The 16,605-nt window shown below is 38.3% G+C and overlaps 1 protein-coding gene across 4 annotated transcripts in view; it reads right to left on the bottom strand.

The window, feature by feature from the left end:
• Positions 1–565: 565 nt before the first annotated feature.
• The window catches only part of LOC146492039 (gamma-aminobutyric acid receptor subunit beta-3-like), a 94,815-nt gene continuing 78,775 nt past the window's right edge, over positions 566–16,605 (bottom strand). For 3 of the 4 annotated variants that reach the window (XM_085152657.1, XM_085152662.1, XM_085152661.1), the window contains 3 exons: positions 11,790–12,037; positions 10,367–10,435; positions 566–6,096 (listed from right to left, as the gene is read on the bottom strand). In XM_085152657.1, the coding sequence (XP_085008783.1) occupies positions 5,725–6,096; positions 10,367–10,435; positions 11,790–12,037 (689 nt within the window). In that variant the 3' untranslated portion in view covers positions 566–5,724. The remainder of the gene's footprint in view (positions 6,097–10,366; positions 10,436–11,789; positions 12,038–16,605) is intronic. The other variant, XM_085152660.1, reaches the window with a different exon arrangement.

The raw sequence follows: 16,605 nt of genomic DNA, 5'->3' as shown, positions 1-16,605 counted from the left end.
AAACGAGATGTCATCCCCACCAATCTCTGGACTTCCAGGCAACTGTTTCACTAGTTTCCCGAGTTTCTGTAAGGATTTCCCTAACTTTAGGAAGGTGCATTTTCTTGCTGTATGATATATACAATACCAAGTACACAAGTACAATGTATATCATTTATTTGATGTTTTAACATGGAAATCTACCGAAAAAGGAAGAGAAACATACAGAGATATACAGTATAAATCTAAGCCTAAATACATTTTGTGGCAGCACAGAACATTTCACATTCCATTATGGGACCAAGGCCATACAACACCTGAAGTATTCAATGACTTTTTTTTATTTTTATTTTTTATTTTTTAATATTTATTTATTTATTAGATGTAGGCTCACACGGCATTGTGTCATTTCTAAAATGAGCAGCTGACAGCTCTTATAAATGAGTGTGCAATAAATCTTTTTTTTCTTTTTAATTCTCCAAAGTTACGAATTGTAGTTGCATGCATGATAAACAGGTATCTAGAGTTTATAACACTTGCCTTCTTTTACTCGTAAACTGCGCTTTGTAGTTCAGTAATTTTAAAAAAAAAAATGACTCACACATTGACCAGTTGTAATGCCAGCACATCATCCAAAAGTCATTCAAAGCAAACCAGTTAGCCAGGAAGATCTTTTTAGATACGTGTTGTAAAAGGTTTTTTCTTTAGCTTCCGTGTTCAGTCTTATTTACACTAGACTGAAGCTTCATCAACATTATATGGGTACAAATATTGTCCTTCAAACTACACAAAGCAGTTTGAATCTTCTTTGGACAGACTGGTTTCATTACTTTTTGCATTAATGCAAGATATTCCCAAACAATGCTCTGTGACCAAGACCAAAGTCAAAGACATTTTCTTTTACTGTGTGTTCATTGCAAAACAACATGTAGCGCAATTACATACAAAGTCTAGTCAATTTCACAATGACGATGTGGAGACAAATTTGTATCTGAGTGAAATAAAATTATTTCCACATTACTGTAAATCACTTGATGATTGAGCAATATTTTCTGGATTTCCAAAAATATTTTGTAGTCTCCATTTGTGCTGGTAACACACCGTTGGGTATAGTTTTTTTGGACAGATTTCGCCTTCAAGGGGATGACATGTCCAATACCAGATGAACTACTTCACAGAGTTACCATAGAACTTCTAATATATTTAAAAGCTTTTGCTAGCTGGAATTATATTACGATCAAGTAATGGTCCAGAATGAACAGGGCCCAAAAGGGTAAATTTTGTTTGTTCTTTTTGACTGGCTTATGACAAAAACATAATATTTCAATTTTTTATTTTTTTCACAGATTTCAGCAAAATATTACAGATACTGTATTTGCAAAATGTAATAAATAAATATCTGGGTTTATTTCTCTTGAAGCATAAGCATATGCAACTATTAAAACCATTTAGCGCCATTAATTACAATTCCTATTGGAGACCATCTTACACACACCCTCTGTTGTGCTTCTGACTGGACTGCAGATAATTTTAGTATAATAGCATTATTATTGTTGTTATTATTATAATGGGAAGCAGAATGTCTGTTTCAGGTCATCTCTAGAGCGACTTTGTAGGGGTAGATGCTTGTTAGGTTGCATAAAAGCGTACATTTTCCTTAACTTTATGCCTAAGCAGACTTATGTATTATTTCGCTGCCATTTCTTTCTTGTACCCTGGTCTTATTTGCCTGTATACACAGCAGAAAATGTGATTTGGGGTCACAAGAGCTCTATATTAATCAGTACTGAGGTCAATCCTTTTTCCAGTAAGCAAACTGCAATTGTGCAGAAACAATCCAAGTACAATACATTCAGTTCTTAGTCATATATCAACCTGTACAAAGAAAACTTTACATTTTTTCCACTGATTGTATTCTGTCAACAAACTCACGGTTATCAAGAACCTTTTTTTTCTCTACATGTATTCGTGTACATGCACAAATAGTGGATGTATTCCATGTATCTGCAATTGATCAAGAATGCTTCAAATGTACATCCTCGAGTTAAAACTGGTTGATGGCTCTGCGACCTTAGGTGGAATGGCACACAGTTTGTCAAAAGAGTCTGACAGTAGAGCTATTTTTAATCCAGAAAACTATTATATGTTGACATTTGTCCATAGTTGAGCAAGCAGCAAGAAAACAAATTTTCAGTGGCTCCATATCCACTTTCCATCACACATGCACATGCACACACTAGTAAAGCACCATCTTTTTACTTTCTCACTCTATTCTATTTGTCACTCACAATGTGGTGTTACATTCTGATGGAAAAATTATGATCATGGCTCATTATCCTCTCCCTGAAGAATGGATCTGATACATTCAATACTAGTATGTGCTTTTGTTTACACGACAGATCAGTTATCTTGGTCCATCTTCGGGCTCTATGGAATCCATTTGCATCACTCAGTACAGCTGAACATAGATACAGTGTCTTGAGTGGAGTTATTGGGTAGGAATGTCTTCAGAGTGCCCCACAAATGCTCAAAACTAAACGGATGCATGAAACAGATCTGTTAGTTTAATTCTTTCTACTAAATTATGTTAATTGCCAGTATGACAATCACAAAAAGATCATTTTCATTTTGAGGTTGTACACGCAGAGATATACGAGATGTGAACAAAAACTTCTGGGAACAGGCTCCCAAAAAAATCAAAATCCATACCAGTTTAATTTGGCTGAGCTACTGTTCAAGGTCATTTTCACAGCACATCCTAAATGTATATATATGTCAAAGGACTAAAACATGGCACCATGGATGATGATGATGACCATGATGATTTTTGTCACCACTGGTTATGGGTGTCAAATATGGAGCTTTAATGTTAATGTTTTAGCAGTTGCCATGTTTGTTTCTGGAGCCAGAAATGAATGAATAAAAAGATGGAGTCCTAAGTTAGCAGCTAATGCTAGCTAGCTGGTTGTGTTCATAAATTATATTGGTTGACCTACTTGAAAGGTCTCTACCTCACAGCAAAGCATCAAATAACCAATTAAAATGCCTCAAAAAGGCGCCATGAAGAAACCTACAGTGAAGCAGTCCAATTTAACGACTGAAAGAAGTAGATGAGGCCCCACAGAGTCCAATCACAAGAACTGACAGACAATGTGATCATTGGTTTGAGCCCAAAACAATTATCCAGGTAGGTGAGTTATAAGAAAATGAGCCCCATTTCGTGTTGCTGACGAAGTGGCAAACTATTCAAAGAGACCAAAATACTTTTTTGTACTGCTGATTTGTGGTTTTTAATTTATTAAAGTTGGGCAATTTAATTAGGGGTGGCTGTAGAGTAGGCCTTCCACTAACTCGCAATTTAGGTTGGTGGTTATATCCCTGGCTGCATTAACACAGTAGTTCAGAATAGACTCATTCCTGCCGCTTGTATCCACAGCTTGTGATCATAGGTGAGGGTAGGGACATAGATCAACTGGCGAACTGCTCCAGTGCAAGCATGAGACCCACACCTCATAGAACCAACAGAACCACATCATCTGCAAAAAGCAGTGATGAGATTCTGAGGGCACCAAAGTGGAAGCTTTCTGCCACCTGGCTATGCCTAGAAATTCTGTCCTTAGGTGTACACTACGCACAATTGCCTGTACCATGACTGAGCGTGATTGTTGTCTTACACAACTGGTGACATATTGTCATCTCACATGCCTTGTAGATTTGTTAATTACCCAACACAGTGATTTTCATTGAAACACTTATTGTGGAGTAAGTATTGGAATTGTCATCACTGGTGACAGGGGTACTGTCATACATTTTGTTGGAATTCACTGGTTTTTGCAACAAGAATTTGTCCAGGGATCATCCGGTCAATGCAGACCTCTATGGTAATGTCTTGAGGGATCAATGCAGAACATTTAGCACTGAACTACAAAAACGGTGGTGTGTGCCAGCACTAAGTGCATTCAAAATGCATGTTTTCTTGACAACATCAACACAATATTTGCCAGATTTGCAAATCTATTTGCAAATCTGGCAAATCTGTTTGCTAGATTTGCTTCATCCAGATTATGTAAAAGAAAATCAATCTGAAATGTTGAGATACTTGAGTGGTTCCAGTGAGCAATAGAGAAACACAGGACTTCTGTTAAGTGACCTTAAATTGCACTGTTAACAGTGAATGGTACGTGAGAAGATAACCTTGAACTAAAGTCTACTGACCCAAGTTTAAAATGAGAAAGAGTTTTGATTTTCAGAGGCCCATCCCTGGAACTTTTTGATCCCACCTCTCATAGCTATATATAGATATATATATACACATGTATATATACATATACACATTTATGCATATACACACCTATGAACTTATGTACAAAAAATGGGTCTTTTATTCTATTACCACAACGGAGATGGCGCAAAAGAAAACAAGAATAGGTTAGGAACTCAAATGAAGACCTCAAGACGCAGAGTACAAAAATATCATAATATTTCATGAGATAAGTAATAACTGTATTGCCCAAAAGGCCCTTGGCAGTTTTCTTAAACAGTTTTTCTAGAATGTTGGAGAAATTTAAGTGCAATTCTGTCATGCTATCACTTGAAAAGTGTTGTTGGTTGAAGGTAGAAGAGGAAAGAAATGGCAGTTGTCAGAGTTGTGCTTATTATTTTCTATTCCCCTTATCAAATGACCTAAAAAGTTATTTCAGCGACATTTTTTTTGTTTGGTTTTTAAGAAAAAGACACCCAAAAAATTCAGAACCTGAGTCATAATCATTCTGAACAGAGGACAAAAACCTCCGCTTCAAACTCCTAACCTCCAGCTGGTCATCGGTGGTCAGTCTAGGGTCAGTTCTAGGGTTCTGTTTAATTAACATAGGAAATGGGCACATTTGAAGAAACTATGCTACCTTTCAAATGAAATACATTCATTTTGGCCGTACAGTTTTTTTTCTGGATGTTCCAAGTAGGTGATAAGTCTTTTAAAAAAGGGTAAATATTAGCCTAAACCTACCCCTAAATGGGTTTGCCAGTGACCTGGGGGATGTTAAGAGTTTGAAGTTATTGTGTTTGGGTAAGGTTTACCAGTTCAATGCATGATAAATTGTATTTAGTAGGAAGTATATTATCAATGCTATAAACAAACACACATTGGTTTGTTGCTGTGAAGTTGTGCTATTACCGAAGGCAAAAAGTACTCATTATTTTTCTACTACGGCTGATCATTACATGCATTAATAGTGCATAGGGTAAATGATTTCTAGGAGTTGCCTGCACTTATCTGATCACCTGTGTAGTATAAAGATTTCTTACTTTTTTGATTAGAAAAATCTTTAACTTAACTGGTTCTTGTTTCTTTTTTCTTTTTTTGCAAATACTGTAATATTTATTCAATTGCTGGCTTTGTATCTTGCTATTTACACATTACTGAGAGGGCAAATGTGTTGGGAAATGACTGTCACAAATCCCAATTACAGTACATACTTTCAAAAATAAAAAGAACTCGGTACTAAGGGTTCAAAGACTGCAAATATAAAAACAACTTAAATGAGAACTTGGTCCAAAACTCAGTAGTCTTTTCTCAGTCTCTTTTTCACTCTTGTCTTATTGTGTTACAGTCTTCAACGTGGCAGATTCCATCATGTATAAAAGCAACAGAGAAAAGGAAGAAAAACAAATGAAATGAAAAAAGTCACAAAAAAACCAACAACAAAAAAACAAAACAGAATAAAACACCTCAACAAAACAGTCCAATCAGACATAGTAGAGCCAGTAGATGAGGTTGAAGATTGAGAAAACGGAAGGGAAAATGATCCGTGACCAGCGATCAATGGCATTTACATCCGTCAGGTCGGGGATTTTGATTTTTAACTGCGAGGACCGCCTCCGCAGGCGGCTGCGTTTCATCTGAGCGGAGCGGTCCAGGGAGTGACGGCTAGCAGAGCATGGACCGATTCCGCCACTCTGCTTGCGATACTGAATGTGCGATGAGGCAGTGCTGTCCAGCTGCACCATGGACTGAGAGTTCCTAATGTCTGCCACGCTGGTGGTGATCTCACCTCCTGCCACTTCATTATGGATTTCCAGGGTGGTCAGCAGAATGTTCCCATGACCATGTGGCTCTGCCTGAATGGAGAAAGAAAACAGTTATGAGTATCAGCACTTTAGGAACCTTCCCTCCAAGACCAAGAATTGAAGGAATCCTGAAAGAAAGATTTTCATGGCCGCCTGGGGTTTAAAGTCCGTACGACCCGAACCCTAGCTCCATTGGTTGGAATGATTATTTTTTTGTTTCTTAGGAGAAGAATTTAAAAAAAGAGAAGCATTTTCTGATTGCCCCTTGAGTGAGTATTAGCATTATTGTTAGGGTTGGGTCCCATCGCCTTTGCAACCTAGCCCTCAGACGGTTAAAATATCTTGCATTGAAAAATGGAATTAACACTGGAAAAACAGGAAAACAGGAAAACATACATTGCAATACAAATACTGAAGTAACAAATGGGCCTTGTTAGGTTCATTGCTACTTTGTTTCCACCAGTATGACATTGCATCTATTAGGATGCAAAAGTGGGAGGCTCCTTTTAAAGCACTGTTATGCATTTTCTTTTCTTTTCTCATGCCCGACCTCATCTGAATTCCCCCATGAGATTAGATATCAAACATTGTTTTTTTCTTTTATCTGAGCCCTTGTGTTTCAAACACTTTCAAAACAAAGTGTTGAAAAAGTTTCGAGGATTATTGTATTTCTTCAAAGGATGGATGGGTTAGTTTTACTCAAACTCTGCATCACATCATATAAAAATAAACAGGAGCTACCGTAGACTTCATAATAATTTTGATTTTGGCAGCTTACATAAACAAATGTATCTGTTTTTTTGTTCCATCAGGTGGCAGTAATGGAACATCGGCTGTCCAAAACAAGGCTAACCAATAATCCAGACTGGAAATATGTAACACCACCTGACATTCGGAGGACACTGGTCTTTATTTTTCAAGTTGTAAAAGGCAAATTATTGTAACTTTCAACTTTAAATTCACAGTATGAGATGCCCTCTTTTTTAAAAAAAAAAACAAACATTTTTGAGTAATTTTCGATGGCTAGCTAGCTAACTTAGTTGAATGTCCGTTAACCTTGTTGAGTTTCATTAATGCACGAACACCATTCTGATTGAGACCATAAACTCAACTGAAAAGTATTTCCTGAGGTCACAGATAAGAGACAAGTGAAGAGTCATTTTCCATAGAGTTTTGTCTCTGTGGCGTTAGTTTAACTTCCTGCTTGTACTTTTAACTATTAGGCTTATTTTACTTATTTCTCCTTGTATTATCTCTTGCATTTTAAATATAAAATTTAATATAACAGATTGATTACTTATTAGAAAAGAAATCTCAAACTGTTTTAATTCACCATTTAAAAGTAATGGTTATGACACAGAGCCATGTAAAGCTTTGGGTAGCTTAAACCTACATAAATAAGTAAGTAATAAGTAAGAGAGTGCCTACAAAAATGAGTCTTATTTTTGTCACAATAAATCAGTTGTCTGTTAAGTATCAGCTGATGCTACACATCAAATCTAAAAATCTCTTGTAGAGCAAACAGTCCAACTATCTTACTTACAAATCTTACTCATCTGCAAGCTGCTTTGCAACACCTTTCAACCCAGCTGTTTCTTTTCATGAAACATCTGACTTGATCATTGTCAGGTATGTTCTGTGGCCCTCTGCCTCCAGCTTTTCACTAAAGCACATGGAAGGCTGTACTTCCTCCATGGTTCCCATGGATGTGCACTGAAAGCCAACACCTTGTTTCTCACATAGCTTTGTTGTAGAAGGTGCCAGCATTACTCCCTCTACTCCTTATTCACTCCATTGTAGCAATGGTTTGGAGAAGCTACAATACGCTTTGGCTGAGTAGCACGTTGAACGCATTTACTATATGGAATTAGGTCTTCAGTTTGCTAAAATCAAAATGAAAAAACAAACAAACCCATATTTGTCACATTTTAACATGCAAATATTGACAGAATTGACTTTTTTTTAACATTGTGACTATAACTGTAATCATGTTGCATTGCTGCTGCACATTAATATGCCAATATAGTCCATGATAACACATTAAATTGCTAACCTGATACATCAGTTGAATAGAAGTTATTTCAGTTCATTCATTGTCACATTCAACAGTTAAATTCAACACGAGATACAATACATCATAATCCATGCTTATGATTACAGACAAATCAACATTAATGAAAAGTAGTGATTGCTCATGCAAATGTAGCAACTGTGGAAGTCCCACGGTTCCTTTTTGTTTGAGTTAGAATTAAAACTGCGGCAAGAAGTTTGTTATTGTGAGGTGTTTGATTTACTAATTATTAGCCTATGCACTACCCCATCCCGAAGTTTTATTTTTTATGTGCTATACACTATATTATATTTCAGAATATTTTATTGTTTTTTAAAGCTCTGTGATCTATCTCTAGTCTGCTTACCTGGTGATGTGAAGCACTTAGCATACAGGCTTTTTTGGAAACAGGTTATACTGTTTAAAATGTCAATATACACTGATTTTCAAATCATTTAAGACATATTTTCAATTGGGGAGCATACGGCAACTTGCCCGTATGTGAAGGCAACGTTAATGCTGTACAGAAACTACAGATTTTAGAGCATCACATGCTGCAATCCAGACGACACTATTTCCAGGGATGGCCTTAATTGTTTCAGAAAGATAATGCCAAAATTGTCAAAGGAGCTTGCAAAGAAAAGCGTCTGGACTTCTTTAAGTTACTTGAAGACGTTTCACCTCTCATCCGAGAGGCTTCTTCAGTTCTAAGGTCAAATGGTGGAGAGTCCCAGATATAACCCTAGTGGGAGTTTCCCCCCACAGAGGGACAAAAGGACCCCCTGATGATCCTCTAATCGCCTGAGCCAAGGTGTGGAACTGGGTGTGGGTCCCAATCAGCCAGTTCCACACCTTGGCTCAGGCGATATCTGGGACTCTCCACCATTTGACCTTAGAACTGAAGAAGCCTCTCGGATGAGAGGTGAAACGTCTTCAAGTAACTTAAAGAAGTCCAGACGCTTTTCTTTGCAAGCTCCTTTGACTACGATGACCTGGATGACTGAGAACCTTCACAGACATAATGCCAAAATGCATTCTAGAGATATGCCCACATCATGGCTTTACAAATGCCTACTGTCTCCCAGTTACATCATTTAAGAAAATCTCTGTCAAAGAAGGCCTTGTAGAGTGGTAAACAAATTTTGATTGCAAATTTCATGAAAAATGTGCTAGATTAGCATATATTCTTTAAAAAACCATTATGGGTTTAACATTTGATAAATTGTCTTTGTACTATTTTTAATTTAACACAGGCTTTAATTAATTAGTAAATCACTTGTTTCTATTTTTATTTTACACAACATTCCAAATCTTGTGGAAATAGGTATAAATCTATCTTTGTATTTTATATAAATATGGAGTACTTATATTTAACATGTAGTACAGCTACATTTCTGATTTTAGTGCATGTACTGCTTTCACCAGAGTCTGACTGATTTATGGTCATGCCAGTAAATGACAGTATTAGCTATTTGAACAATTTGATGGTTACGTAGAGATTATGCAATTTCCCTGTTGTCAAATGTGTCTGGGATGCCACAAACACAATAACCGAAGGAGTAAATAAATTAATGGTTATGGAAAAAGGTTAGGCAAATCTGTTTCTTTTGTGTGTCTAAAAGAAAAAAATACTGTCTGATATAGCGCAATATCAGATTTTTAAATCATCAAATATGGGTATCAGTCTTAAATATCATATATCAGTCAGGCTCCAGTAATCAAGAATTACCACATAATAAAAAAGCTTATGGTGGCTACCAATCATCACTAGACTCAATACAACTTTTTGCAGTGTAATAAACCTGAGGTTAAATATGAACTGTTTTTCAAGTCTTATGTTATTAAATCAAATAAAACAGTCACTTTAGTATCTTTCTTTGTAAATATGCTGCACTCGTTCCCTATATTCAGATTAATTTATTTGTTTTGTATACCACTGTGCATGGTGGGGGACCTCTGCAGTGACTACCCACTGGCAGGCGGACTGCTTCACCACATTCTTACATGCGCTGTGAAAGTAATGGCTTCACTGATGACTTCAATGAGGAAAGATATACAGACAGCATGCATTCAAAATGAGCTCTGAAAGTAGGAAATAAGTCATATCAGAAACACCAATGTGGCAAATCTGCGATGTCATGGAGATGTCTGCGATTGCTCAGTTCATCACATGGATGGAGAAATATTTTTGCATCAAGGCAAAAGAAAATGCATCCATGTCTGCTGATGATGACGGCGAATTGAAGGGTCTCACTGAACAAAAAAACTCACCGAGCGTGAGTGGCGAAGACCTTTAACCTGATTGGACCGTTTTAGGGACGCGGTCCTACTACCTGCCTCCTGAGGAGATGAAGATTTTCAGCCACATGCTGGGAACAAATGTCTGAAACTTTTTTTTCTCCATTTAACCAATATATTTTTGTGACTGAACACTATGAATAAAGTAAAGCAGGTAAACAGCATACAACGTTCCCCTTTTTTTATACATATCCTGATATGTGAATATGAAAGTAAAGAAACTGATAATTATTCTTGAGAATAACTAACATACAGCTCCATTCACAGGTTTAGTTATCCTGCTAGGACTGTGGACATTCATATTTTTTCAGTACAACAAAAAATGTCATGTCATTCACATTTTTCACTCATTTTCAAAAGTGTCTAACAGGCAACAATCCCTATTGTAGTACCTCACTCTTAACTGTTGAAAAGAAAAGAATCCTTTTATTGCTGAGTATTAACAAAATGCATTTGGACAAACTTATTCCACATTAATGTCAACAAATCACAAAAGCCATCAATGGAGTTATAGAACAGCACATATTAGCCCTTCTTTTCTCCTATTTTCTTGGTGCTAAAGAATGGCCATATTGTCCAGCAATGGCGCTGGTACTCACATACAGCTAGAGTTGAGTAGGTATAAGTTCTGAATGATCTGCTCCACTTTTACTAGCATGCACTGCCAAAAAGAAAAAACAAACTTCTGAAAGCAGCTGCATATATCACATACAAGTCCAGCATCACATCATTTCATTTGGCAAGACATTTCTCTTCAGTGTACTCACACTCCCAGAAAGTTTTGGCAGCGCACCAGCTGCCGTCCAGCCGTGCTGTCGGCTATATAGCATGCTAGCAGGGTTTGCTTTTAAAGCTAAATAGACAGTGTTCAAATTTTATTCAGTATCTACAACGTATTATCACCCACGCCACATTTTATCAGCCTTCCTGCCGAGCTAAATCCTGCAACTTCTCAGTTCAAACATATAGTATATACAAAGCCTCCTATTTGGTCCTGTCTATTAACTTTTCGAAGTTACTCAAGCAGTGTAACCTCAGCAACACCAGCTACACTATGGCTACATTAAGCCTAGAAAACTCTTACCTACATGTTTACTGTCAGTAGTAGTGCATTATATTCAGGTGCTGGTAACAAAAAAATATCTTAAAACAATAAATAGTTAATTTTTAACTAACAATAACAATGGAACTTGAAATTAGAATGAAGAAGACTCGAAAGTTTTCATGTTTGGCTTTTGATTTTAAAGGCAAAGCATTTTCACTGCTGGCTTTTGTGGCAGATTTGAAATATTCACAAATATGTAACAAAGTTCCCGGATTCCCTTGGTTTTCTCTGCTGCTGTTGTGATAATACACACTCCGGTATCAAGTGATCAATAATCAAATTCAAACCTACCCTTGCCGCGTCGTACTTAGCCGCCCTCTCGTTGTTGGCCTTTTCTGCCTTCTCTGCCAGTTTCTTTTGCATTTGTGGGCCCCTCCCGAAGAAGATGTAGTTGACGAAGGCGTACTCAAGCAGGGCCAGAAAAACCATGACGAAGCAACCCATCAGGTACATGTCGATAGCCTTAACGTAGGGGATCTTTGGGAGTGTCTCCCTCAAATGGGTGTTGATAGTGGTCATGGTTAGCACAGTGGTGATCCCTTCAAATAGAAGAAAAAACATTGTATTTTTGCTCTATATATTTACAGCAAATGCCTACAGCAGAGACAACAACTGGTCGACAGATTCTTGGCAAGCACTAAAACACTTCTTAAATAGAAAAAAGAGAGAAAATGAAATTGCCAGAAATGATCCTCAAGGCTACGCACTATATAGTTTGTATAGAACAGAAATGTCAGTAGCCCTCAGGAGATGTTAGCTATGGCAATATGGGTGCCAACTTTAAGAAATCCAAGTCTTTTTAAGGACGAACATGTCTACTTTAGAAAGACTAGGTATCTGAACCAAAGGGATAACAATTGGTTGGACTGTTTATCGAATGAGGTGATGGAGTGGGCTTAAAAAACATGACTTAAGTTCAGTAGGCTTTATCTTCAAAATCATCTTCCTGTGTACTTTTGTACCATTTGCTGGCACAGCCCCATCATCTCTAATGAATTTTCTCTATTAGGATGTTACTCTTGAAGTCTACTAGAATCCTGAAACAACAATTCATGTTTGCTCTTTCCACAAGTTTGAGATCCATGAAAGAAGGCACAGAGTAGGAGGTCAGCACGACGATCAAAAATAGAAGCCATGCTCATGAAGAAGTGATGAGGTTTTTGATTTCTATGGATGTATTGTAGTGCTTTTATGCTATTGTACCTTGTTGAAAATAACAAAAATGCAGGTAGGTCTTCTGGGTCTGACTAAATAGACAATAAGAATCAAAAGAAAAACTCAAAACATGTTAGACTGCAAAGAAGCTGAACCTAACATCTGGCGTACTTGTTGGGTGTATCTTACACACAAAATATTTAAAAACCCACTTGCATGTAGTATGCCATTGCTGCCCTATATAATCGCATATCTTGGCTTACCTCATTAAAAAAAACCAAAAAAAAAAAAAAAACCTCACCTCTCGAACTGTTATCCTTTTAATTGAGGCTTTTAAACTAATCACAGTAACATTACTGTATTTAGATCACTCAGCAAAATGTTTCAAAGACAAACTGTGGAGGAAGTCTGCTTTTTCTTTCTCCGAGGCTTCCTCATGACCAATCTTCATAATCAATCCTGGATGGTATATCTGACGCTTAATTAGTCCGATACTGTCTTTAAACAGATGCTGCTGTCTCGACGGAAACCTTAAGGTCACACTGAAAACTCCAGCAGATGTCTTTGCCGTTACTACAGTAACAAGGCTATTTTTACAAAAAACATGTTAGTACTGTGGCTGTTTCCATTGCTAGTTACGAGCACGACTGACTTGGCAGAGAAAAAAAAAAGAGATTATGGTGCTTGCTATCGTCAAGAACCAGAGAAACAGCAAGAAATAGCAGCAAGGGTGAGGGCATGTATTTGACATGAAAATCCTCATAAAACAATTTGCCCGTTGTAAACAGGATCAAATATAAAAGCGATCAGCAGGCACAAGCTGCTAGGTAGGTGCACAAAGTCTGCCTCATTGAAATTCAAAGGTCTGCCTTGTAACATCCAACTGCCCCCTTGGTTACCAAGCAGAAATAACTCATCAGAATAGTGTTGCATGTATCTAGCCCCCAGCTCCTGGTAACCTTAACTACTAAGGATAAAACACAGCATTGACAGTAAGAGCACCTTCACACATGGCAGAACGACAGCATGAGGTGAGCCTCGTAAAATTATAGCCACATATAGAACTGGATGAGGGTCAATGCATTTTACGATGACCCCTGAGCGCCCACCGTAAGAAAGGATGGGCAAACAGCATGAACACTGAATTCTCTTTAACTCACACAGGCAAAGGTTTTTGGTTCATGTGCCAATAAAGTAGAGCAACGAGACATGGAGCAGTCAGAGGGGGGTCGCGGAGGAGGGTGCAGGAGAGCTAAGGCCTGTCCGAGCCTTCGTCTGATTTATTGGCACATTACAAGGCTAAACAGCACTCGCGTGTGTGCACTGCAGGTCTGAATGCGCATGAGCTTGCTCGCACGTGCACGTGCTCAGTGCCACCACCCGTACTGGATGGTGCAATCTGGTTTTCTTTTTATTTCCTCCACATAATGACAGTCTTGTTCTTTATAGGTGTTCGCTGAGCTGTACCATTAATCTCCGTCCTTCACCCCCTCTCTTCTTCCAGTCCTCACTCCCTTTCATTTGCCCCCTCCCTCGCTCCCTGTTCGGACAATTTAATCAAGGGGCCACGCGCATGTGGGCCTCCCTCCTCTTTCATCACGGTGTTACACTCTCTGGGGAGAAATATAGTTTGATGGGGTTTCGCTTGCTCTCTTTCCTTCTGGTCTCCCCCCTCCTCCCTCCCCCCACCTTGTCTTGTCTCATTGTTCCCCTGCTTCTTAATCTTGCCATCATTTTGTGGTGATTTCCCTCTTTGCTCACGCAGCACCTTTTTTTAAGAGTCCCCTCCCCCACCTTTCTCTTGTTATATGTCCCCAAATCTCTTTTCCACCCTAACAGCTGGAACAAAGGCGCACGGCAATCAAATCTCCTCTAATCATGTGCCAATAGGCCATTAGGAACACAGCTCCACATTATGAAAAGAGAAAAAGATATATCATACAGAATCCCATTATGCCTGTGAAATGACAGGCACAGGAGGTAAATCAAAGCAGTGTTAATTGAACACTTCAATTCATCACTTGCAGACAGCACAAACTGTCAGTCTGATAGGACTGCACGCGGGGCTTAAAGCACATAAAAATGTAGTAATATGTCCATAAAGATGTGGTTTGACAACCATTAGAAAACTGTCTTTGTTCTTCAAGGGGTACAGGCAGTCTGGTAGGACTGCAAACTAAACTAAACAGATATACTTACATCTTGGAAAGCTAAGAAAACTTGGCAGCAGTCTGTAGAGTTTCAGCTTTGGTATTCGAAGTTCTGGGGCAGAAAGCAGAACTCTACTGACGTATTTCTACTTTTTCCTGACAGTAAAATTAAGTTATTTTAGTGCATGCGCAACAAAAGTGGTAACTAGCATGGCTGTTGAGGTCACTGGAGCTAAGTGACTGATGAACATGAACAGATGATTTTGGAGCAAATAGGTCTGTATCTCAACCCCTTATGTGTATTTGTAACTTGTCACTCATTAGCTTGTAGAGTTATTTCGTACCCCTAATGACAAGTTTTGACACCTCAGTATATATCAATAAAGATGTCTTTTTTGGGGGGTTACTCCCAGTAGATGTCCAAGGAGTAAGAGTTAAAGATTTATCAGACCTTCTAAGTTCTCACTGGTAATCCACACATCAGTGGCCTCTCTGTGCTGAGCATGCTTTCCCTTCTGTGTGTGGGTTTTCTCAGGGTATTGCTTCTTCTTTCCACAGTCCAAAGACATGAATGTTAGATTAACTCATGATTCTAAAGTGGCTTGAGGTGTGAATCTGAGAATGAATGGTTACCTGTCAGTTTTAGCCCTGTGACTGACTGGTAACCTGCCAATGGTGTATCCCACCTATCCAAATGGATAGATGGTTATGATATGTATTATCTAATCTAAAACAGCCTGACATTGGAATTGTAGCACACTGTCTTTAAACCTTAACCTCTCAACATTCACCAGGTCAACATTAAACTGGTTAGATGTTAGATGAGGTTAGATGCTAAACACAGCCATCATCAGGAAGTATAAAATTGACCTTTCAAATCAACTCACTTACATGCAGTCGGCCTTTTGCTAAAAGATCTCCAGTGTAGTATGCTTAATAGGTAAAAAATTCCATATGAGGATTTCAAAAGTTTGAACAAACATATACTGATTTCAAACTTATCTGTCTTATGTTACTCTAAAAGTGTTCTTGTACAGCTAACTGTACCCTAACTGTACACATAATACGAGTATGAATAAAGGTCCTGACTGTGGAAAAAAGCTTGCAACCAGATTAAGGTGCAAGCAGGTAATTTGTAACTTTGCAATCCTTTGGAATTGCTCAGGAAAATGAGATTCTCCTTCAAACAATTCAATTGTTTGCCTGCTGCCTCCTTGAATTGATTTCCTCCTGATCATTACACTGCTTTTACCGGCAGGTGTGTGCACACACAAAGACACAAAGAGCAATCCATGCACACACGCACAGCCTCTTCCACAATCAAGATATCTGCTGAAAGCTCAAAAAGCTCCATCAGGAGTAGAGAATGGACCTCTGGTTGGCTTTCTCCTGTCGAGCTACATGCCGGATATTGCAGCTATCACACATACAAAAAAGGCAGACATACACTCCAAGGCATACGATAATGACCGGATATTGCATACATGCCTTGACGAAAAGATACGGAAAGAGACCGTGCAGTAACAGAGAAGTATATGCGCGCACACACACACACACACACACACACACACACACACACACACACACACATACACACACAGAGATTCCCTCCAGGGTAGCAGGGGAACAGATGGATGCTGCTGAAAGGTAATGGATCAAAACATGTTTTCCAAAAAGCATTATGATGTGTTAAGGTCATTATTGGTCCATTATCTATCCTTACAAACTGAACTGAAGGACTGAAGCAGCAATCAATTGGCATGGCCAGATTGAACTATTTGGCCCCTGGGCAAACATTTACT

The sequence above is a fragment of the Neolamprologus multifasciatus genome, chromosome 23 (assembly GCF_963576455.1).
Source record: "Neolamprologus multifasciatus chromosome 23, fNeoMul1.2, whole genome shotgun sequence".
NCBI lineage: Eukaryota > Metazoa > Chordata > Actinopteri > Cichliformes > Cichlidae > Neolamprologus > Neolamprologus multifasciatus.
The sequence above is the reverse complement of the archived record's forward strand: the minus strand, read 5'-3'. Positions and strand labels throughout refer to the sequence as shown.